Source organism: Vipera berus, assembly GCF_964194415.1.
Source record: "Vipera berus genome assembly, chromosome: 3".
In the NCBI taxonomy this organism is placed as follows: Eukaryota; Metazoa; Chordata; class Lepidosauria; order Squamata; family Viperidae; genus Vipera; species Vipera berus.
This window is the reverse complement of record NC_138204.1, coordinates 129,163,947-129,190,151: the sequence shown is the minus strand read 5'-3', so window position 1 is coordinate 129,190,151 and position 26,205 is coordinate 129,163,947. Positions and strand designations below refer to the sequence as shown.

The 26,205-nt window shown below is 41.0% G+C and overlaps 1 protein-coding gene across 1 annotated transcript; it reads left to right on the top strand.

Moving 5' to 3' along the window:
* Nucleotides 1-559: 559 nt before the first annotated feature.
* Nucleotides 560-12,422, top strand: LOC308664739 (carboxymethylenebutenolidase homolog; the record flags this gene model as incomplete). The annotated part of the gene is made up of 5 exons (XM_081322203.1): nucleotides 560-774; nucleotides 2,057-2,164; nucleotides 6,942-7,084; nucleotides 8,278-8,369; nucleotides 12,243-12,422. The coding sequence occupies 5 exons, from the start codon at nucleotides 560-562 to the stop codon at nucleotides 12,420-12,422; spliced, it is 738 nt and encodes a 245-aa protein (XP_081178329.1).
* Nucleotides 12,423-26,205: the final 13,783 nt, after the last annotated feature.

The following is a 26,205-nucleotide window of genomic DNA, read 5'->3' as shown; positions in this document are numbered from 1 at the left end:
CAGGCTCAAGGTTGACTCAGCCTTCCATCCTTCCGAGGTAGGTAAAATGAGGACCCAGATTGTTGGGGGCAATTAAGCTGACTTTGTAATAATGACGCTTGGGGGTGTGTGAAAGCCCTAATAAGCAGGCATATACATAGAATGAAGGCTACTGCTAAGCTTTTAAGCCGCCCTGAGTCTTCGGAGAAGGGCGGGATATAAATGGAATTAAAATAAAATAAATAAATAAATAAACCCAGTGAATCAGCTTCAGAATTCATCGCAGGCCTGAGGCAGGCCGCTTGCCTATGCAAATTTTCAAACTTAGAAGACAGACTATGAGACCAGCTCGTCTGCGGCCTACGGAACCAAACGCTTTGGATGTTTAATCCTAAATATATTACTGTAGCTATTAAGTTATTGGTAAATTAGTGTAATGATCTGTCTCAGGACTTATGTGTAGTTCCATTTTTAAACCTGTAAATTACAGAATATATGCATGCACCCGTCATCTGCAGAGAATAGGATCTACAAGACATGCTAAAGAATTGCCTCCCAGATGTTCCTTTATATTTTACAGATGGCAGATAAGCCTAAATTTTGTCCTTGTGACCTTGGAGATGTGTTTGATTATCAACCACTTGGACAAGAAGTGTCAATTGAGCATATTAAGGCCTATGTGAAGAAGCCCTCTTTCCAGACCGATGCAGCTGTAATTGTGATTCATGATATATTTGGATGGCAACTCCCAAATACTAGATATATTGCTGATTTGGTTGCTTCCAATGGATACATGTAAGAAATGAAGTTTATTTTTTCTCCATTATATTCTTTTTCCTTTATGTAGTTGTGATTTTTAAATCAAGGTGCCTTCTAATTTATTCATTTATATGTAGTTTATTTATTTATTTATTTATTTATTTATTTATTATATTTATATACCGCCCTTTCCCGAAGGACTTAGGGTGATTTACAGGGTGATTAAAACGAAAAATACAAAAGTTAAAAACAATTAAAAATTATATCAATCCCTGAACAAATAAAAACCCCAGTTAAAATTAAAATTCTCAGCCTGGGCCAGAGAGCTCGAAGAGCCAGGTCTTCAGGTCCCGGCGGAATGAACGGAGGTCGGGGGCAGTCCTAAGCTCCACTGGCAGCTGGTTCCAGAGGGCAGACGCACCCACTGAGAAGGCCCTCCCCCTGGGTGTTATCCGCCGGCAATCTTTTACCGGCGGCACCTTGAGAAGACCCTCCCTGTGGGAGCACACTAGACGAAGGGAGCTTGATGCCGGCAGCAGGTGTTCCCTCAGATATCCCGGACCCTCGCCATTTAGGGCTTTATAGGTCATCACCAGCACCTTGAATCTCACCCGGAGGGCAACCGGGAGCCAATGCAGCTCGCGGAGTAGAGGTGTTACATGGGAGTATCGGGAAACCCCCATCACAACTCGCGCGGCCGCATTCTGCACCAGCTGAAGCCTCCGACTGGTCCTCAAGGGCAGCCCCATGTAGAGAGCGTTGCAGTAGTCTAAACGGGAGGTCACGAGCGCATGAGTTTGTATGTCCAAGCTTATATATGTGTAATGGAAAAGATATGTAGAATTACAGCACAGCGTATGAAATACATCATGATAACAATAATTTGTATATTAATTTACCTGGAGCTGATTTACCTGGTGAATAATAATAATAATAATAATAATAATAATAATAATAATAATAATAATAATAATAATAATAATAATAATAATAATAATAATGATGATGATGATGATGATGAAGATGTTGTTGTTGTTGTTGTTGTTGTTGATGCTGGAAGGGACCTTTTCAGACAAATAGTTGTCCAGTCTCCTCTTAAAAACTTCCAGTGTTGGAGCATTCACAACTTCTGGAGGCAGGTTGTTCCACTGATTATTTATTTATTTGCTAGTCATTTAAGAACTCTGATTGTTTAAGACAGGTTATTGTTCCTTTCTCCCAATGAATCTTTGTAAAAGGGAGGGAATTATCTGTGTTATAGTTGACTATTAAATAAGAAAGGTTTTAACCAATTATTTTGTATTTATTTTTTGTGCAGTACAATTTGTCCAGACTTTTTTAAGGGAGGAGAACCTTGGAAACCATCTGATGATATATCTCAATTAAATGAATGGCTAAAAACACGAGATCCCAAAAATATAGATAAGTAAGTTTTTATCTTGAAAGGTATTTACTTTTTCTTCTCTCTCCCTCTCTCTCTCTCTCTCTCCCTCCCTCCCTCCCTCTCTCTCTCTCTCTCTCTGTGTGTGTTTGTGTGTGTGTGTGTGTGTGTGTGGGTTGTGTGTGTAGGATATATAGGGGGCAGGCAAGCAGCTGACCCCACTTGATTCTAAATAATATATCCCATTATTGAAACCAATTAGTCATCATATAGGGGAGATAGGTGACAAAATAAATAAATACATTTCTATCAAACACACACACACACACACACACACACACACACCCTCTTCAGATCCTGCAGATTTTAATATATCTTACCAGTATCCTCTACACTTTTTCCAGTCAGTTTCAACAAACTGTTCTGAAAAATAGTGTTTAAAAATGGTTAAGGTGCTGACCTAGAAAGCAGGAGACTATGAGTTCTAAGCCTCCCTTAGGCATGAAAGCTGGCTGGGTGACTTGGGGCCAGTCACCTTCTCAGCCCAACCCACCTCATAGCCAATCCATCTCATCTCACCAGCTAGCTGGCTAGATGGATGGATGGATAGATAGATTATAGATGATGTAATAATACCAAAACCAACTGAAGCATCACTTAAATACCATTGGCACTGACAAAAATCCCCATCAGTCAATTGCAAAAGATTGCCTATATTGAAGCTTGTTCCAAAGAAACAGTTGGCACAAGTATTAAAAACTGCAAATAGTGTAATATCAAATATAAGAACCAGCTCATTGCAAGAAACAAACCATTGATGTATAACACAATTGCAAATATAACTGAAGATCTTGGATGCAAAATCAACAAAAAAAAGGTAAATATTGCATTACCAAAATGAAAGATCAGGTTGGAAAATAAGATCAACATGCTAAGATCAGATGTAAGCAAGCTAGAACAGATAAAAGAAGTAGAAGAACAAGAAAGCCAAAAAATAGCTTATCAACAAATGTCCCTAAAGACAAGAAAGTTCAAGGGACCATTGGGAAATAATAAAGCAGCAAATAGCAATTGTAGTCAAGAAAATCAGATATGAAGCTCAAGCTGCACACTACAGACAGAATCTCCCATTTCAGTTATATCAGAAACGTTTCTACCAATCCATCAATGGAGAGAAAGAATTGAAGAAAATCACAAAATATAAAGATCTGAAAATAGAAGTAAAATAACTGTGGCAAAAGAAAGCAAAAATAGTACCAGTAATAATGGGTATATTTGGTAAAATCCTAAAACAGCTGAAGTATCACTCGAACATCATCAGCATTGGTAAAATCCCCATCAATCAACTGTAAAAGAGAATTGTGCTTGGAAGACCTTACATCAGTACCATCAAGCAACAACATCGGGCTATCCATGATGGGAAGATCTCGATAGGTAGATAAAAATGCCAAATCCCATATAAATATTTGGTTAACTGTATTCTTGTATTCCCCTTCATGGATTACTGCCTTGTCGTGGCGAAGGGGCTTGCGTAATTCAATGAAGCTATGAGCTATGCCGTGGAGGGCCACCCAAGACGGACAGGTCATAGCAGAGAGTTCTGACAAAACGTGATCCACTGGAGAAGGAAATGGCAACCCACTCCAGTATCTTTGCCATGAAAACCCTATGGACAGTACCAAAAGGCAAAACGATATGACGCTGGAAGATGAGCCCCTCAGGTCGGAAGGCGTCCAATATGCTACTGGGGAAGAGCAGAGGGCTAGTACTAGTAGCGCCAGAAAGAATGAAGCGACTGGGCCAAAGCCGAAAGGACGCTCAGCTGTGGATATGTCTGGTGGTGAAAGGAAAGTCCGATGCTGTAAAGATTTTTTCTCCATAGGAACCTGGAATGTAAGATCCATGAATCAAGGCAAGCTGGACGTGGTCAAACAAGAGATGACAAGACTGAACATCGACATCTTAGGTATCAGCGAACTAAAATGGACAGGAATGGGTGAATTTAATTCAGATGACCATCAGGTATACTACTGCGGGCAAGAATCCCTCAGAAGAAATGGAGTAGCCTTCATAGTCAATAAAAGAGTAGGAAAAGCAATACTGGGATACAATCCTCAAAATGACAGAATGATCTCAGTTCGAATCCAAGGCAAACCATTCAATATCACAGTAGTCCAAGTCTATGCCCCAACCACCGGTGCTGAAGAGGATGAAATTGACCGGTTCTATGAAGCCCTACAGCACCTTATAGAACTAACACCAAAAAATGATGTCTTTATCATCATGGGGGATTGGAATGCTAAAGTAGGAAGCCAAAAGATAACCGGAATAACAGGCAAGTTTGGCCTTGGAGTACAAAATGAAGCAGGGCACAGGCTGATAGAATTTTGTCAAGAGAATACGATGGTCATAGCAAACACTCTTTTCCAACAACCCAAGAGACGGCTCTACACATGGACATCACCAGACGGTCAACACAGAAATCAGATTGACTATATGCTCTGCAGCCAAAGATGGAGAAGCTCTATACAGTCAGTAAAAACAAGACCAGGAGCTGACTGTGGCTCAGACCATGAGCTTCTTGTTGCAAAGTTTAGGCTTAAACTGAAGAAAGTTGGGAAAAGCACCAGGCCAGTCAGGTATGAATTAAATCATATCCCCGTTGAATATACAGTAGAGGTGACAAATAGATTTAAGGAATTAGATCTGATAGACAGGGTGCCTGAAGAACTATGGACAGAGGTTCGCAACATTGTACAAGAGGTAGCAACCAAAACCATCCCAAAGAAAAAGAAATGCAAGAAAGCAAAATGGCTGTCTGAGGAAGCTTTGCAAATAGCTGAGGAAAGGAGGGAAGCAAAAGGCAAGGGAGAAAAAGAAAGATACGCCCAATTGAATGCAGAATTCCAGAGAATAGCTAGAAGAGATAAGAATGCCTTCTTAAATGAACAGTGCAAAGAAATAGAAGAAAACAATAGAATAGGGAGGACCAGAGATCTTTTCAAGAAAATTGGAGAGATGAAGGGAACGTTCAATGCAAAAATGGGCATGATAAAGGACCAAAATGGCAGGGACCTAACAGAGGCAGAAGAGATTAAGAAGAGGTGGCAAAATTACACAGAAGAACTATACAAGAATGAGCTTAACGTCCCAGATAATCACAATGATGTGGTCACTGACCTCGAGCCAGACATCCTAGAATGTGAAGTGAAGTGGGCCTTAGAAAAGCTGAGCAACAACAAAGCTAGTGGAGGTGACAGTATTCCAGCTGAGCTATTCAAAATCTTAAAAGACGATGCAGTAAAAGTGCTACACTCAATTTGCCAGCAAATTTGGAAAACTCAACAGTGGCCACAGGATTGGAAAAGATCAGTTTACATTCCAATTCCAAAGAAAGGCAGTGCCAAAGAATGTTCAAACTATCGCACCATTGCACTCATTTCTCATGCTAGTAAAGTTATGCTTAAAATCCTACAAGCTAGACTCCAGCAGTATGTGGATCGAGAACTACCAGAAGTACAGGCAGGATTTCGAAGAGGCAGAGGAACTAGAGATCAAATAGCCAACATACGCTGGATCATGGAGAAAGCTAGAGAGTTCCAGAAAAACATCTACTTCTGCTTCATTGACTATGCTAAAGCCTTTGATTGTGTGGATCATAACAAACTGTGGCAAGTTCTTAAAGAGATGGGAGTACCAGAACATCTTATTTGTCTCTTGAGAAACCTATATGCGGGCCAAGAAGCAACAGTGAGAACTGGACACGGAACCACTGATTGGTTCCAAATTGGGAAAGGAGTCCGGCAAGGCTGTATACTGTCGCCTTGCCTATTTAACTTATATGCAGAGCACATCATGAGAAAGGCAGGGCTAGATGAATCAAAAGTTGGAATTAAGATTGCTGGAAGAAATATCAACAACCTAAGATATGCAGATGATACCACTCTAATGACAGAAAGTGAAGAGGAACTGAAGAGTCTCTTGTTGCGAGTGAAGAAGGAGAGTGCAAAAGTTGGGTTGAAACTAAACATTAAGAAAACCAAGATCATGGCATCCGGCCCTCTCAATTCCTGGCAAATAGATGGGGAAGAAATGGAGGTAGTGACAGATTTTATTTTCCTGGGCTCCAAGATCACTGCAGATGGGGACTGTAGTCAAGAAATTAAAAGACGCTTGCTCCTCGGGAGGAAAGCCATGGCAAATCTAGACAGCACACTAAAAAGCAGAGACATCACCCTGTCAACAAAAGTGCGTATAGTCAAGGCTATGGTCTTCCCAGTTGCAATGTATGGCAGTGAAAGTTGGACCATAAGAAAGGCTGAGCGCAAAAGAATTGAGGCCTTTGAACTCTGGTGCTGGAGAAGACTCCTGCGAGTCCCTTGGACTGCAAGGCGATCAAACCGGTCAGTCCTAGAGGAGATCAACCCTGACTGCTCTTTAGAAGGCCAGATCCTGAAGCTAAAACTCAAATACTTTGGCCACCTAATGAGGAGGAAGGACTCACTGGAGAAGAGCCTAATGCTGGGAAAGATTGAGGGCAATAGAAGAAGGGGACGACAGAGAATGAGGTGGCTGGATGGAGTCACTGAAGCAGTAGGCGTGAGCTTAAATGGACTCCAGAAGATGGTAGAGGACAGGAAAGCCTGGAGGAACATTGTCCATAGGGTCGCGATGGGTCGGACACGACTTCGCAACTAACAACAACAACAACAAATTCTTGTATTGTCTTGTATTATGCTAATTCATGTTAATGTGTTTTCCCCCTCTCAAGATTACTATTTTTCTGGTTGATTTCTTTGCTGACTTACTTTTTGTACTTTAGGGAAATTGATGTAGTCTTGAGATATTTGAAGGAAGAATGTTATGTGTCAAGGATAGGCGTCATTGGCTTCTGTTGGGGTGGATCTGCTGTACATCATCTGATGTTGAACTATTGTATATTTACTGCAGGCGTGTCCCTCTATGGTATGTGTTTAATGCAATGGAAGCTGTGTAGATTATCATTTTCAAGAGAGAGATAAAGTAGTGGCCAAAATTGTGGAAACCTTTTTGGAAAAGGTAACAGTAGAAATGCCACTTTTGGTTAAGTTTCCACCATTTTTTCTTCTAATTTCTTTATAACTATAGCCTTGTTCACTATTTTTTATCGCTTTCTGGGCAATCAGTCAACTCTTTGCACCATTACTTTAATTTTATTATGTTTTACAAGCTCACTAAATGAAAGGACACAAAAAACCCAGCTTCAATACAATAACTGAATCCTACTGTGATCTGATTAGCTCATTGCCAAAACAAGATGACACCTGATTGGCTCTCTAAACAACTCATGCTCATTGGCTACAATCAGATGAAGGAAAGCTACCTGATATCAACCTAAGCAAGTTGTGCTTCCTTTTTCTGGTTATTTGGCTATAACTTTTCATAGAACACAGTACAGATAATTGAACAACTTTGTTGCATTACATTCTTGATTAAATTATCTTTCCATTGATATATAATTTTATGGTACTACTCCAAAAAAAGTGGTGTTATTAGCCATCAAACCTCAAAAATACACTTTTTCCAAAAGGTTTCCACAATTTGGGCCATTACTGTAATAGAAAAAATAGGTGATACAAATAGTTTGGATATGGTTCTCTGAAAAATCTTTTAGGGAATATAAATAACCATTTCCATATTAGAAATTTTGGGTGTTTTTGGATGATTCAGCCATCATTTTAGTAATATATCACTAATGAAAATAAGACATTACCACAGATGCAACAAGCCACTGTAATTAGTAAGTATGGAAATGTCCCCAATCCTGTTAATTTAAAACGCAAAATTATTGGCATAGTCAATGTTCATATTCTAAGGCAAGCAGCAATTGAATATCGATCCCAAGTCCTTTCATATCCCACTTTTTACTCTGACAGGGACATTATGCTGGCCTAGACTAATGGACAATTTTTACTATGATATTTTAGGGCTCTTCATATAGGCAACTTTTTTTCAAGTCTATATCTACAGAAGAGTAACTGAAACAAATACTGTAAATGGCTAATTTGCGGATAATATCTCTTAATTTGAACTGTTTGTATGATATAAAAGGGTTTTTTGATGCCATTCAGTACTAATATATTTAGTTTTAATATAGCTTTTTGTCAAATATATTTTAGGATCTGTCAAGTTAATGGAGGACAATTTCAACCTGAAAAATCCCACATTTTTCATTGTTGCAGAGAAGGATGAGTACGTTCCTCTTGACCAGGTAAGATATTGTTCTGGATAGTGAATTTAGAATCACATATGTACAAATAGTATAACAATCAAATATATCAGTGGGAATTGGTTTATAATTCTCCCCTTTATGGAGTTCAGGCTATTCTGAATGGATGCAGTTAATGATTCTTTCAGATACCTGAGTGATACAAAACATGCCTAAAACATACCATTATTGTATATGTTCCAGCAATTTCCCCCTTTTTAAAAGAGCCACTCTTCAACAAGGGGTCTGGAAAGAAAGATTGTTCTTCTAAAAGATTTAGGTTGTTTTGGGACTCAGAGCTAACCCTGTGAGAATCTGCTTCATGAGAGGGAAATGTTGCTTTGTGAATTCAGAAATAATAATAGTTTGGGATTAATGTGAGAAGGCAAATTAAGCCATTCTTGCAATCCTGGTGAAAATCTTAAAATAGCATTATGAATCACAAGATTTTTCATATTTTTATGATTTAGAATTTTTAAAATTAATACAGGACAAAACTTGGATTGGCTGAGCTTAACTAGGCATATCACAAAGTAATCATGCAACTATATTGGTATACTTTACCAGAATAATTGGTTTCTAGGACTCTGACCACCATCTTGGCTCTTTAGCTACACACTCTTTGTGTGGCCATGTATACCCATGTTAATCATCAAAACCTGTTGTATTGTTTTTAATAACCTTGTGAACCGCCCTGAGTCCTACGGGAGAAGGGTGGTATATAAATCGAATAAATAAATAAATAAAACATATAGTTCATCCTATAGAATTTGAATCCCAAAATACTGAATTGCAATAATAATAATAATAATTCCGTGCTTGCATCACGGAAACCTGGCTGGGCCAAGAGGGTGGTGTCCCTCTGGTTGACCTCTGCCCGCCAGGTTTCCAGGTGCTGCACCAGCCTCGGACCCATGGGAGGGGCGGGGGAGTGGCAGTTATCATCAGGGAATCCCTTAGCCCGCGAGAGATCACCGTCCCTCAGATGGTCGGGTGTGAGTCTCTCCTACTGAGATACGGCCCGGGGGCGCAGTTGGGCCTGCTGCTGGCATACCTACCACCTAATCGTACAGCGGCAGCCCTGCCCGAGCTACTCGATGTCCTCTCAGGGTTGGTGGTTGAATTCCCAAGACTCATGGTCTTGGGCGACTTTAACCTACCGTCCCTGGGAGGATCGTCCGATCTGGCTCGGGAGTTCATGGCTTCCATGGCGGCCATGGACCTGTCGCAAATAATTTCTGGACCGACTCATGAGAGAGGCCACACCCCAGACTTAGTGTTCTTGTCTGGACGGTGGCGCGATGATATCGGTGGGGGTGCCACGACTGTTATGCCCCTGTCATGGACCGATCATCACCTCGTGCGGCTAGACTTCCCCTTTGCCACCCCCCGCCGTGGGTGCGCGGTGCCAACCAGATGGTACCGCCCTAGGCGCCTAATGGATCCTGATAGGTTCCAGGCAGCGCTTGGGGACACACATGCACTCCCTGCTCACAGCTCGGCGGATGCCTTAGTGGAAGCCTGGGAAAAGGCAGCCACGGAGGCTCTGGACCGAGTTGTACCCTTGCGGCCTCTGACCCGGCGCAGATCCCAGCGAGCCCCATGGTTCACCGCGGAGCTCCGGGAGATGAAGCGTCGGAGACGGGGCCTAGAGAGCCGTTGGAGATCCAGTCGATCCGAATCCGACCGATTGCGATTAAGAATCCTCACCAGGTCTTATCTCGCTGCGATAAGGGTGGCAAAATCCAACTACTTTTCCACCCTCATCGCGTCCGCAGATAATCACCCGGCTGCCTTGTTCAGGGTGACTCGCTCCCTACTGAACCAAGAGGTGAGGGAGGAACCCTTGCAGGGTCGAGCCGAGGAATTCGGTCAATATCTGCTGGATAAAATTGCTCGGATCCGAACCGGCCTGGACTCCAACTGGGCTGAGCTGGAAGAACAAGGCATGGACAGTCTTGTCGACGTCATCTGGGAGGAATTTGATCCTGTGACTCCTAAGGAAGTGGACAGGATTATGAGGAGGTTGAGCTCCTCCACATGCTTACTGGACCCGTGCCCTTCCTGGCTGGCATATGCAGCTCGAGAGGGGACACGAGGCTGGTTCCTGGCGGTCATCTCCGCTTCTCTGAGTGAGGGTCACTTCCCCACCGCCTTGAAGGAGGCGGTGGTGAGACCTCTCCTCAAGAAGCCCACCTTGGACCCATCCTCATTGAATAACTTTCGTCCAGTCTCCAATCTTCGCTTCCTTGCGAAGGTTGTTGAGAGCGTGGTGGCGCACCAACTCCCTCAGATCCTGGATGAAGCAGTTTATCTAGACCCGTACCAATCGGGCTTCAGGCCGGGCTACAGCACGGAGATGGCATTGGTCGCTCTGATAAATGATCTCTGGAGAGCCCGGGACAGGGGCCATTCCTCTGTCCTAGTCTTATTAGACCTCTCAGCGGCTTTCGATACCATCGACCATGGTATCTTACTGCGACGCCTCAGGGGACTGGGAGTGGGAGGCACGGTTCTGCGTTGGTTCTCCTCCTTTCTCCAGGGTCGCTCGCAGTCGGTGTTGGCAGGGGGACAGAGGTCGACCCCGAGGCCTCTCGCTTGCGGAGTCCCTCAGGGGTCGGTCCTCTCGCCTCTCCTGTTCAACATCTACATGAAACCGCTGGGCGAGATCATTCGCAGCTTTGGAGTAGGGTACCATCAGTATGCTGATGACACCCAGCTTTTCATCTCAACTCCAAACAACATCAGTGATGCCCTCGACGTGATGTCCCGCTGCCTGAAAGCGGTCCGGGAATGGATGGGGAGGAACAGGCTTCAACTGAACCCGGACAAGACTGAATGGCTGTACGTACCGGCAAGCCAGGATACTCAGAACATCCCATCCCTTAACATCGGAGACAAGTTACTACCCCCTGTTGATAGGGCCCGCAACCTGGGTGTCCTCCTTGACTCGCAGCTCTCCCTGGAAGATCACATAGGAGCTGTGACCAAGGGGGCCTTCTCCCGGGTTCGACTAGTTCGCCAATTACGGCCTTATCTGGACCTGGATGCCTTACGTACAGTCACCCATGCTCTTGTGACCTCTCGCCTAGACTATTGTAACGCTCTCTACATGGGGCTGCCCTTGAGATCCACTCGGAAGCTTCAACTGGTGCAAAGTGCAGCGGCACGGACACTCTTGGGAGCCTCCCGATACTCCCATATCACACCACTCCTCCGTGCGCTGCACTGGCTTCCAGTTGCCTTCCGTGTGAAGTTCAAGGTGCTAACAATGACATACAAAGCCCTACATGGCATGGGTCCGGACTACCTACGGGAGCACCTTCTGCCAATGTCAGCACCCCACCGTCCTGTGCGCTCCCACAGAGAGGGCCTCCTCAGGGTGCCACCGCTCAAGGAATGTCGGCTGGTGGCCCCCAGGGGGAGGGCATTCTCAGTGGGTGCGCCAGCCCTCTGGAACAGCTTTCCAACCGAAATCCGGATGGCCCCCGACCTCCGCACCTTCCGACGCGAATTAAAAACTTACCTGTTCCAGCAGTCCGGCCTGGCCTGATAGCTCTAATTGGGGTCCCAGTTTGTATTTTACTATTGTTTTTTTCACTATTGTTCATTCTGTATGCCTACCTTATTCTGTACACCGCCCCGAGTCCCTCGGGAGAAGGGCGGTTTATAAAAACAAATAAATAAATAAATAAATAAAATAAATTTCTATTTAATTACTGTACCTGTAAAGATCAGGATATCACAGGAAGTATCTAGGTTGAGGACGTAAGTGTCTTAAAATTCCCAATGAGATGAGAGAAGATAAGGAGGCTCTGGATATGAATAAGATGAACATGGTTTCACACAATAATAAAAGGGAGTTTTCTGTTACAGTATATTCAGCTAACAAAGAAGTTGAAAAAGGAATGCAAAGTTGACTTTGAAGTGAAAATATATCCTGGGCAGACACATGGCTTTGTACACCGCAAGAGAGAAGATATTAATCCTCAAGATAAACCTTACATTGAAGAAGCGAGGAGGGACATGTTAGCTTGGCTGTGTAAATATATTTAGTAATAGGTGTACTCAGTAAAAATGTGAGAGTTTTCATTAGTGGAAAGAAGTAATGCTAAATGAATCTTTTAATACCAAAATGTAAGCTGTGATTACTTAAATGCATAATTTTCTTCACTATAAGCAAATGTCTACAGCAATAATGAGTCTCAGTTGCTGCTTGGAACAAGCTCTTCCCCTAAACTGCATACCTGCCAGTATCAGGCTATATGATTCTTTGTTCTGGCATGCAAACCTGTTTTATATCTTCCTCTCCAGTACCATGCTGTCAAATCAGCAAACAAACCAAGGATGATATTTCAACTTTGGTCATGGTTAGAGAATACAGTGGCCAATTAATATACTGAGGTCTCCCCATAATTATCACATAGGAGCAGTGCTAGAAGGGCACAAGCTTAAGAATTTTTTTTTAAATCCCATTTATATCCCACCCTTCTCCGAAGACTCAGGGCGGCTTACAATCTAAAGCACAAATCAATGTGCTTAGCAATAGCCTTCATTCTATGTATATGCCTGCTTATTAGGGCTTTCGCACACACACCCTCCCCAAGCGGCATTATTACAAAGTCAGAATTACTGCATTATAGTTTCAAAAAATGGATCTTGGTACTCTATTGAAAGCAAAGGCTTTAATATTTTTCAAAAAAAAAAAAAGAATTGGTCATAAAATAAAAAAGGGTTCTTTGGGTTATCTGTGATGTATATGTTTAAGTGTTTCATAGAACTTCTAGACAAAAACTATAACTGTATTTTTATGTGTCCTAACAGTTAAAATATGGAGATACGTTTATTCTGTTTTCCATGCTGATTCCTTCATTCAATAAAGTTTTACATTTTGATGTCAGTTCCGTGGATAATAAAAGTAGTAACTTTAAAACACTTACTTTACAAAACCTCAAGAATCATGTTAAATTAACACTTTTAATTATGCAAACACAAACTAACAAAAGCTTTCAGATTTTTCAACATCTTTTGTCAAACTCATTAACGAGCCAAGAGAAAAAGGAGTGATGACTGATCTCCATACACATCCCTTTGATAGTTTGCTATGGGTGCTCCAGTGCTGGTGCTCTGACTTTTATCTTGTTATATTCCTCTGAGCACAGTCCAAAGCCCTGATAGTCAATGCTGTCTTTGAGTGAAGCTTTATGGTTTGTTTTTTTGTCACACCTGGGCTTAGTATTTCTGCCAGGAAGCGGTTGACTATACCTGTCATAGCCAAGTAGTTAAAGATTAATAAGCTGAGGAATAAAACTTGGCTTGTTATAGTTTAACCTACAAGATATCCTGTAATATGCAGAAAAAATAACTCGAGGAACAGGAAGAAGAGCCCCAAACAAGATACTGGTCAGATTAAAAAAAAATACAAGTCTCAGACTGAACCCTCTCTAGTTCTCATAAAGATAAAACCAAGGAAGAGGAAAGTATGTTTAGATTTGCAAGATTCCGTTACTATAGTCTTATAATAAAAGTAGTATCAGCATTCAGAATTTTGGTTTCCTATTCTGAGGTGTCCTGAAGGGCTGACATCTCTTGAAAGGTCCTATTAAATGTTCACAGAGGAATACCATCAGAACAATTTACTTCAGCATATTTCATGGGAAACTACAAATATTAATACATTAAAATAGATCTTGGTTCCTTCTGACTCACAATGATACATTACAACAATTATATGCCTGACTGTTCTGTTATTTAAAAGTAACTTTGTCAACCAACTTATATAGTAAATGTTTTTATTTAATAGAAAATACAGTCCACAAGCAGCTGGGCTTGTAATGCTCTTCTAAAAACTACTTTTTCTTGAAGCATGTAATTTACTTTTTTCTCATCTGCCGTATGCTAAATCAACATCTTCAATGAGCTATGTATAATGACTAGAAGATATTTTTCCTGGTTAGTTACAGACTGCTCAGCCCATTACAGCATGTGTGACATTTGTGTCTTTTGAGGTACTGCACTTCACTTTGTATTTATTTAAATTGAACTGCATAATATGCCAGCTGACATTCACCCAACTTAACGATGTCCTTCTGGAGATTTTCACAATTACTTTTTTCCCATTATCATGAACTTTTACTATCATTTATAGACAGGAACAGTTCACTACTTACCTATAAACTCAATACAGCCTTTGTCACTTACTGCCATGTAAAATTCAGTGTCATAATTGGTAGGTTTGATCATAGTGGGGGGGGGGGAAGGAAAGATGACTTGAAATCTCAGTAGACGTACATAAGGTGTATTCAATGTATCAGGAGGCAATTATTTGGTAACTGTTCTTAGATTTGTGAGTTCTAATTGCAGCTGTACTGCATGTATGGAGCATACATCAAGTAAATAATATGAAGTGAGAATCTAAAGGACCACACATATAGAAGCATGCACATGTTTATCACCGTATAGGAACAGTGATACACAGCGTTCATGAAGTTCAGCAACAGGTAGGTTTTGGATGAGTAAAACTGGTAAATGTTAATGCTGAGGAAAAAGAAATGGGGAAAGTTGTTACAAATTGGGAAATTGTTCACATTTATAATTAATTATAGTCTTTATTATAAATGTGTAAAATGAGCTTTATGAGCCAGTTTCCAGAACCAACTTAAAATGCTATCTCAAATCTCTAAAGCCTTAATTGATGTGGGAAATCACAGCAATTACTGCATAAAAGTAGCATCAGAATATGACTGACAGAGATGGAAGAACATAATCCAAAGTAATCAAAGCAAAGGATTTTAATAAAATGATTCCCTTGAGCTTATATACAAGTTATTTAAAATATATAGTAACACTATGTTATCATAATCACTATAGAATTTAATCCATTCTGTCCTTCCTATTAAATAAAAATGATATCCTTTCAGACCTTCAGTGTTAAACAGTTATGGTTTCTTTGATATTTTAGAGGACTATAAGCTTTAATTCCCATTTTGTTCAGCAGCTGTATATTTTAAGTATGCCTTTGGTATAATTTTCAATTCTTTTAAGTCTTCCCTTTGAAGTAAGGCTTTTTTTAAAAAAATCTATCTGAATCCTTGCACTTAACATTTCTTAGCAAAATTTTGAATTTTTTTTCTTTTCCTTCCTTATTACATGTAGAATCCTCCTAAATTCCACAGAATAAGCAGTATAAATACAAGTAAACCTGGACTTATGCATATAAACACCGTGGTGACCCCGTGGTTAGAATGCAGTATTGCAGGCTAATTCAGCTCATTGCCAGGAGTTAGATCCTCACCTGCTCAAGGTTGACTCAGCCTTCCATCCTTCCGAGGTTGGTAAAATGAGGACCCTGATTATATATATATATATTTATATCCCGCCCTTCTCCGAAGACTCAGGGCGGCTTACAATCTAAGAAGCACAAATCAATGTGCTTAGCAATAGCCTTCATTCTATGTATATGCCTGCTTATATTGCTATTGGTATTCGTTTGAACTTATCATAAAATTGAAAAAAGTTACTTATGACCGTAATTTACTTATAACAACCACAGCAAAAAAGGTGATAAAATTGGACACGACCCACTTAACAACCAATTTGCTTAGTAGTGGAAATTATGGTCTCAATTATGATTGCAAGTTGAGGACTACCTGCAGTTAGTAAGTTTGAGAAGTTGGTTTCTGAAATGGGGAAAAGATAGAAGGCTGTATGTATATCAGTATTCATTATTCATTATTCAGCTGTCTTTTGGCAGTCAACACATTTCTAGCTATATTGAATAATAGTGGGAGAAAAATTGAGATGACATTAAAAAAAGAAGTCTAGGAAGACTATGCATTAAATAGAAGAGTTGGCATGTCATTAGAAACAAATAATCAAAAGTAATAATCAACCCACTATAAAAGAGATGAAAGTAGGCAGATAATTATGACCTCTTCAGTAGGGAGCTGATAGTCATTATGACTGTTTGGTTTCCTTAGTAGCAGTCCCACATTTACACACTACTTTTATAGTCTTGAACAACCCCTTCTTATTTATGTTTTAGAGATATATGTCCTAAACTCACTATAGTTCAAAATAATTGTCTTTTATTCATATTAATGCAGAACATGATTTTCCAAGTGTTTATCTTTGGGTGGCAAATTGCTCTTTTCTGGATGACAAACATTTCACTCACTTTACAGGTTCTGGCTCCTGCATTATCACAGAAATAGGAAGATTACAAAGCATATTTGTAATGGTAATTTTTTCCAGAAAGTTTTGGGAGGTTCATGGGGAAAATACTTATATTGTTAAATGTATAATTTTTTCATTGATTGGAGATAGAGGCTGATAGAAACAAAAGCTGCAGCATTCTGTTAAGAATTATTTTTAAAGGAAACTGAAATTATTTGGATGAGAAAGTAACATTAGAATAATCTAAGATAATTATAAGTTGGGATTGTGTCTAATTTTTGTCAATTAAAAACACTATGGTGTTTTTTTTCCTGTGGTCACTCAAGAAATGTGTGATGGGGATGGATTCAGCAATAATTTTTCCATCTGCTGGAATGAAATAAATGAAATCTGCAAGACCATAATACTAATGACAGTGTGCTGGACCAGTATACTTTCAGCTGCTCCATTTTATATCTAGTTTAGGAATTAAGAACTGTGTTAGTGTATTCAACATTTACAGGGTTAACCGTTATTTCCTGAAGAGATGCCTTATGGGAATTGTAGTCTAACTGTTTAGTGAATACCATGCTTGCTTAGTTAAGTGGGTGGAGTTTTAAGTTTTATGGTAGGACTTCCTGCCTTTGTCTTTGTACTATCTCTCTGGAATGAACCCTGGCGTGGCTGGGGATCTCGCTCCATCTTCATCATGTAGCTTTGCACAGGATGGAAAGATCATCATTTTTTCACCTAATGAGATGGACTTCAAATTACAATCTTGCATTTCAAATGGACCAGTGCTGTAACCGTGAGTTATTGACATTGGAAGCATGAAATATAAGTAGTTTGTTTATTCCATTTCATTTAAGTTTATTCTGGCTGTTTCAAGAGGGATTAGCATTCACATCTTTTTTTTGAAACAGAACAGTGAAATAGCAGGAGCGCCGCGGTCATCTACAAGTCCTCAGAGACCAGGTGGACAGGAAGGAGAATCTTCACGACCAGATGTGCACATTAGCCAGAGAACCGACAGAGCACCATCTGGATTACGAGACCTTCCCTCTGGAGCTACACAACCAGCTCCAGCAAACCAAGTCACAGACGGTAACCTGACAGGTCCATCTGCAATGGTGACGACTCCACAGCAGGAAGAGCAGCTGCTCCAAGACAAGATTGCCAGGACTCAGGCCAGGCTAGAGTCCCTACTGCATCAACAGGAAACAGCATCCCGAGGTGCCACCTACACGCCCAACCACGGAGGAGAATCTCGGCCACCAGATGTGCCAACTGGCCAGGGAGCCAGCGATACACCACCTGAACGACGAGATTCCCCCCAACAAGCACACAAGAAGTCAGGCCTCCTCACCTTAATGTAAAGGCAGAGGAATTCAGGCCAAACCCTCAAGGCCCCTCGTGTGAGCCATGGGAAGTTACCCTCAACAAGAAGAATTTTGAAGAAAACTGCCAGCTGTCTGTGTCACATTCTCTTGCTCTTGAGAGAAATGCTTGTGAGGATCAACGAGAAGCCACTGATCGTGTCCCTGATGACCTCAACACCATACCAGCCCAGCCTGAAGGCAAATCCCACGCAGCACCAATGGGTCCTCCAACATTCTGGAGAAGAAGGTTGGGCTCAGAAGAGTACAAGGTCTGCTTCGAATGCTGTGAGTCTGCAGATCATGCAGCCAAAGCTTGCACAGCAAAGGGGAACTGTCACCCAAGAGAGGATGACAATTGCCCGGGAGCCCTGCATCCAGACTGAGCAACTACAGCAAGCAACGTCTACTACTCCTTCAACCAAGGAGCCCTAGCATGGCTCCAAAGAGTGCCCAGAGACACTCAACAAGGTCAACTGCACATCAGTATGTAGTGACTCACCATTACCAAGTGCACCCCCAAGCGCAGAAATGCCTTTCGCAACGTGCACTGTGTGACAGAGCATGGCGGAGAGGAAAGACACTGAACTCCACATCCAGTCATTAGATGGGAGCCCACAGACCCTACCATCATCATTGCTAAAATGGGAGGCCTCACAAGACGATCGCAGTCAAATTTCAACACCAGAGGTAACACGCACCATACCTCACCTGAAGCACATGATCACCTTCCTGATCACCTAAATCCTGAGGCTGAAATCTTGCCTCTGTTGAGAGTAGATGCCCCTGACACCTTTGCCTACCACAGAATGGTCAGAGGCCCAACAAGTTCCCCAATTGCCTTTGGGATGGAACCTGGATGGTTCATCCCAAGAACGGTCCGTGTTGACCAGCTGCAAACTCTAACCCAGGTGAAGTTCTCAATGACCTCCATTCTCAGTAATGGGAGAGTATCCCACATCTTCACCTTTAGAACCCCAGCAAAAGACACTTTCACAAGAAGAGGAGTCCTGTCTACCGTAAACAAACTGTTCGACCTTCTAAGTTTTGCTGCAACAGCCCAAGGAAAGCTTCTTCTGCGCTCACTCTCCCAACATGTCTCGGACTAGGACGAGCCGCTTCCACCAGAACAGAAGCAAGACTGGGATATGTGGCATGGATCTCTAAGTTGTCTCAAAAGCGCCCACATACACAGCATGCATGTTCTCATCTCACTTGCCACTGCAACCAACAAGGAGCAGCACGTGTTCTCAGATGCTTCGATGAAGACAATAGCAGCTGTAGGATACATAAAAGTCTACAGCAGGGAGAGCTGTAGCGTCGGTTTCATCATGGGAAAGGCAAAGCTAGCACCACTACAAGGTCACATTGTGCCCAGATTAGAACTCTGTGGTGCCGTTTTAGACATAGAAACAGCAGACCTGATATCTAAAGCAATGAACCTTGAGTTTCAATCCACCACCTTCTACACAAACAGGAAGGTGGTGCTGTACTGCATCTACAACCAAAGCAGACACTTCTACGTCTATGCAAAAACAGAGTAGAAAAGATTAAAAGATCTCCAAGCCCTGAGCAATGGCAACCTGTGCCAACAGATCAGAACCCTGCAAACCAAGCTAACTGGTCCATTTTTGCATCAGAGTTGGCAGTCTCAGTATGGCTAAAGAGTCCTGAGTTATCGGCTCATCCAAACAGCCTGATTTCACCGAGACCAGAATGCTACATGCTTCTAGATTCAGGTCAAGACGCTAACGTTCAACCTCAGGCACTGGACGAGGAAACAGAGAAACCGCCTGCTAGCCGTTTCCTAGAACCAGCCCGCCTTAAACGCTCCTACAAACAGAGACCCCGCATATTTGGCATAGCAGTAATCGTCTTGTTTGCTTGTCTTAGCACTCCAGGAGCTCACTTTGCAGGAGCCTGCAAGGTCTTGGAGATTGATGAAGGCATTTGTCATGACCCAGTAATTGACAAATACCTAAAGGTCCAAAATTGTGTTTGGACATTCAATCCTCCCCAAGCATCTCACATGGGAGGAGTGTGGGAGCACATGATTGGCATAGCCCACAAAATCCTGGACTCTATATTGACTAAGACACACATACTGTCGTATGAGGTCCTTGCTACCCTCATGGCAGAAGTTGCAGCCATCATCAACGCTCAGTCTTTGGTTCCAGTTTCCTTTGTTCCTGAGATTCTTTTGGTTCCAGTTTCTTCTGTTCCTGAAGATCCTTCGGTTCCGGTTTCTTCTGTTCCTGAGAATCCTTTGGAGACCTTGTCTTGCTGAAAGACAAGGACGCCCATCGGAGCTCTTGGCCCATGGGACTTGTGTACCAGGTCCTACCCAGCTCTGATGGACTAGCTCGCCAAGTCAAAGTCCAGATTGTGAAGCCACAAGTCAGGTTGCGATTCACATAATCTCATTAAACGACTTTACACCAGACCGATCACCGAACTGGTCCTGTTGCTGAAGAAGACCAAACTTGAAGACTGAACCTTGAACTATGCATATTGCGTCTACCTCATGATTGCATTGTTTGATGTAACATTTTGCTTATCTCAGTTATAGTTTTGCATGTTTTGTATTTACCTTAAAGTAATGCATGTTTTGATACCATGTTTTTTATTCTAGTCAATATTGCATGCTTGATGCTATGTTTTTTGCTTATTCTAGTTAGTTATAGTGGAAATTTATATTTCCAAGCGGGAAGTTTGCTGGACCAGTATACTTTCAGCTGCTCCATTTGATATCTAGTTTAGGAATTAAGAACTGTGTTAGTGTATTCAACATTTACAGGGTTAACCATTATTTCCTGAAGAGATGCCTTATGGGAATTGTAGTCTGTTTAGTGAATACCATGCTTACTTAGTTAAGTGGGTGGAGTTTTAAGTTTTATGGTAGGACTTCTTGCCTTTCTCTTTGTACTATCTCTCTGGAATGAACCCTGGCGTGGCTGGGGATCTCGCTCCATCTTCATAATGTAGCTTTGCACAGGATGGAAAGATCATCATTTTTTCACCTAACGAGATGGACTTCAAATTACAATCTTGCATTCCAAATGGACCAGTGCTGTAACCGTGAGTTAGTGACATTGGAAGCATGAAATAAAAGTAGTTTGTTTATTCCCTTTCATTTGAGTTTATTCTGGCTGTTTCAAGAGGGATTAGCATTCACATCTTTTTTTTGAAACAGGACAGGTTGTTTTTTTTTTATAATGAAAAATAGATAAACTTGATTTAAAATAAATATTGATATGCCAGTGCAGCAGGGCAGAAATGCTTTTCTGGAAATAAAATTATCTCATAGTAATGGAGTCCTAAAAATAATATGAATTATGAAATCACATTGTATTTTATGACGATTCTTTGTTTTCCAAGGCCGTGATACATACAACATAGCAGGTAACTGAAAATAATGCAGTTATTGTGTCACACACCTTTCCAAAAAATAGGTTGTTGCTCTCAGTGAACTTGCCAGTTGATGCGGACTGGTAAATAGCTCTTTAATACATTACCAGGCTTTAAACTGGCATGTACCTTTTTGTCTCCCTTGAAAAGTTCTTGCACTGGCTGAAGTGATGGGCTGCCTCAGTGTAGTTGCTCTTTTTCTCTGGTTGCTGCAGAGATCCAGGCCAAGCTCCAAACTCTGCTTATAAGCAGTGTTGCTTTTGAACACTTCAACTTACCTCCCAAACCAGGTTCCACACAGGAATCAAACCAGGATATGCTACTTACTGGAGTTACGATCCTAGTAGTTGACCTCTTGCCTGCCTGGAATAGTTGTAAATTCTAGACATCACCTTTTGCTTCATCTGCTTTCTTGTCTTCTTTTCTCCTAACCTCCCCACCACACATACTGCCTTAACATTCATTTTTGTAAGCTAAGGGGAAGAGGCTGCCTCTGAACATTGGCACATTCCTGAAAATATCAGTATGGCTCAATTTGTCAGGCAGCTGAAATGCAGCATGGATGCTTATGAGTAAACTGTGAGGGAATAAATGAATGAATGAGTTGATCTCTCAAATTTCTGAAGCTGCAAATTTGTACAGCCCTTTGGGAAAAACATGAGCTGCGATGAGCCTTTGGAATGTGAGGGTGGGAAGACTTTCTGCCTGGTTGGCTGCAGCATCTTTCCTCAAGCATAGACAGCAAGTTCAGCTTCAGTTCCTCAAGCATCTTAGTCATGAATTATTACAATAGTTGTTTGTTCTTAGTCTTCTCTCATATTTGCAATGTAGAGATAATAGTGGTCTGTTTTTTAGGATTTATGTCAAGATTATAAGGATCAAGCACTGCACACAATACTAGTAATTAGTTTGCAACTAATTAGTATAATTATTCTGGCCTTCTGAACATAAATGAGAGTATGCCCTCAGTTGTCCCTTATATATTTATTCAGATTATTTTGCCACTAATTCATTGCTACTATGTGAAGAAATGAATTCTTGGCTACTGATACACCGGAAAATGGGCTTTCTATCTACACCTGTGAAAACACAGTATATGCAAGACATTAATGATCCACTTTTTGAATTCCTCAAAGATTATTTGTTGGTGATATCATCCATATTAGTTTTCAAATTGCAAAATATACTGATATAAGATTTTCTCTTCTGTTAACAGGTATATGCTGTTTCATTTATTTTACAGTTGCTTTTGATAAAACATCTTATAGTAAGAACTCTTGGGGTGAAAGTGATAAGGTGATAAAGAAAGCAATTCATCTTTGTCCTATCTTTGGTAATAAGAATTTAAGATCACTAAAATAATAGTAATTTATTATTCTGTTCTCTACAGAGAATAATTTTTTTAATACTATTCACAATTCAGTTTTACCTATTATTCTAACCCTAATCACCATTTCATGTATTGGAAGAAAAATCTGGGTTCTACTCTAGCCGGGTTCCCATACAGAACACAGAGGGCAAGCGATAAAAGAGTTTATTTTGACAGCGTAACATGGAGTACAGCAATTGAAAGTTAGGCTATAAGGTTAAAAAGCTGAGGATGATAGTACTTAAGAGTAACAATTGTGAAGTAATGGACTTTGAGATGAAGTATGTTAGATGTGCACGTCACTCTGGGGATCTGAGAAGTCCAGGAGAGGAAGGTCCATTTCTTATCCTGGTGGATGTGATCTTAGATGGATAAATGTCTTCCTTGATGTGAAATTTTATGAGGAATCTGGCATCAGGGTGGATTTTGTAATAAGAGGTTTCCCTTATCCTGAAGGGGTTGTTTTATGTTTGTTTATTCGTGTTGGCTGATTTCCTGGAGAAAGACGCTAATCTATTTCAGCCTTCAGCGTCAAAGCGGGTGGAAAAAGTTTAAGCAGTTTATCTGTATCTTTGAGATTGCCAGTAGACCAGAGGTGGTTGAAGTTGATGTGTGACCTCATTAAGGAGGATGTCATTTAGGCTTTTATTCTTCCAACACATCATCTATAATTTATTCCCATAGGGACACTCAATTCATTGTTGCTGAAAGTTCATATATGACAACCAACCCCTCTATTTATTTTAAATTTGCAGTAATAATATTGCACTCATAATTCCTCAGAAGGAAGCAATTGGCTAAGAGTGGTAACTTATCACAATAGCTTCATAGTGTGTGTTTGTAAATGTTGTTTAGTTGCTAATTCATGTCTGACTCTTTGCAACCCTATGGACCATAGCATGCCAGGCTTCCCTGTCCTCCACTGTCTCCCAGTTTGCCCAAATTCATATTCATTGCATTGATGACACTGTCTATCCATCTCATCCGTTGCCATCCACTTCTTTTGCCTTCAATCTTTCTCAGCATCAGGGGCTTTTCCAATGAGTTGTGCCTTCTCATTTGATGGCCAAAGTATTTGAGCTTCCTTGACTGGTTTAATATCTTTGGAGTCCAAGGGACTCTCAAGAATCTTCTCTAAGACCACAGTTTGAAAGCATCAAGTCTTTGGTGCTCAGCCTTCCTTATGGTCCAACTCTCACAGCCATACATTACCAGTGGGAAAAACCATAGCTTTGACTATCCAGACCTTTGTTGGCAAAGTGATGTCTCTGCTTAATATATTTGGATTGGTAGAGTAAGATCAGAGGAATAATAAGAAATAATTGATCACAATCATGCAAGCTTTGATTTCTGGACTTGGAGTACAATTTCTGCAGGAAAAAAGTACACTACCGTATTTTAAAATCTATAATCTAAGAATTACTCTTGGTTACAAAGATAACACAAAGAACACCACCCAAAATAACATTTTTTAAAGAATGCCAAATCTTTGTCTTTTTTTGGCCCAAATCATGCAAGATTTGTAAATAGAAAACAAAATCTTAGCAAAGGGTATCATTCTTGTACAATTTCAACCATTTTAAATTAAGTTTAAGTTTAAATTAAAATTGGGGTTCTGCAGCAGAAATCATGTGTCCAAGCCCTTTGAACTGCAATACTAACCATTGGCTAATGAGGTGATCTACAGTGTGGGAAAAAATTATTTGATCCCCTGCTGATTGTGTACGTTTGCCCGCTGACAAAGAAATGATCATCTATAATTTTAATGGTAGGTTTATTTTAACATAGTTTCAGTTGATGCCAAAGAGCTTGATTTTGGTCTCATCTGACCACAACATTTTCACCCAGTTCTCCTCTGAATCATTCAGATGTTCATTGGAAAACTTCAGACTGGCCTGTACATGTGCTTTCTTGAGCAGGGGGACTTTGCAAGTGTTGCAGGATTTCAGTCCTTCACAGTGTAGTGTGTTACCAATTGTTTTCTTGATGAATTTGGTCCCAGCTGCCTTGAGATCATTGACAAAATCCCCCCATGTAGTTCTAGGCTGATTTCTCACTGTCCTCATGATCACTGAAACTCCATGAGGTGAGATCATGCAAGGAGCTCCAGACTGAGGATTAACAGTTATTTTGTGTTTCTTCCATTTGCGAATAACTGCACTGTTGTCACCTTCTCACCAAGCTGCTTGGCGACAGTGTTGTAGCCCATTCCAGCCTTGTGTAGGTATACAATCTTGTCCCTGACATCCTTGGACAGCTCTTTGGTCTTGGCCAGGGTGGAGTTTGGAATCTGATTTGATTGCTCCTGTGGACAGGTGTCTTTTGTACAGGTAACAAGCTGAGATTAGGAGCACTCCCTTTAAGAGAGTGCTTCTAATCTCAGCTCATTACCTGTATAAAAGACACCTGGGAGCCAGAAATCTTGCTGATTGATAGGGGATCAAATACTTATTTCCCTCATTAAAATGCACATCAGTTTGTAACTTTTTTGATTTCTGGATTTTTTTTGTTTTTATTATCTCTCTCACTGTTAAAATTAACTTACCATTAAAATCATAGACTGATCATTTCTTTGTGGGCAAACATACAAACTCAGCAGGGGATCAAATAATTTTCCCCCTCACTGTATATCACCCCTCTATCTCCAGGGCACAAGAAAAAGAATGGCTCAACATGCCCTGTAAATAAAACTTGTATTGTAAGGGCAAGAGCAAGCGTACAAATTTCATGAAAAATACAAAATAATGGAACTTGCATTTTAACATACTTCTATCAATTTATTTTAGTTTTTAGTTTACTTGCACAATACCATGCAAAGGACTTGAAAACAGATCTAAGATGCTCCATTGTGTATTCTGACTTATAAGAGAAACAATATATATGGAAAGTTTTCCACAGCTTCATTTTCTACTTTACAAATGTATGGCTTAATTAAAATTACTAATGTAGTAAACTAGACAACATGTGACCTGTTGTGTCATTGTTTCAGAAATATTTATTTACATAAATGGACAAAACAGAATGACTGATGGGCAAAAAAATCACCTAGAGCAGGAGCATTTTCTGACTTTCTGCTGGCTTCCCCACTGGCTTTGTTTTTGGGAAGTTCTCAATGGGGAAGTCAGTAGGGAAGGTCTTATGTTGTTTGACTAAGTCTTTCCTGTTCATGAACCCTCCATTTATTTATTTATTTATAAGGACTCAGGGCGGTTTACAGGGTATTTAAAACCAAGATCAATACAAAAGTTTAAAACAATTAAAAAAGATTAAATCAAATCCCTAGAAAATAAAAACCCCAGTTAAAAATTCTCAGCCTGGGCTGGAGAGCTCAAAGAGCCAGGTCTTCAGGTCCCGGCGAAATGAACGAAGGTCGGGGGCAGTCCTAAGCTCCACGGGCAGCTGGTTCCAGAGGGCAGGCGCACCCACAGAGAAGGCCCTCCCCCTGGGTGTTATCCGCCGGCAGTCTTTTACCAGCGGCACCCTGAGAAGACCCTCCCTGTGGGAGTGCACTGGACGAAGGGAACTTGATGCT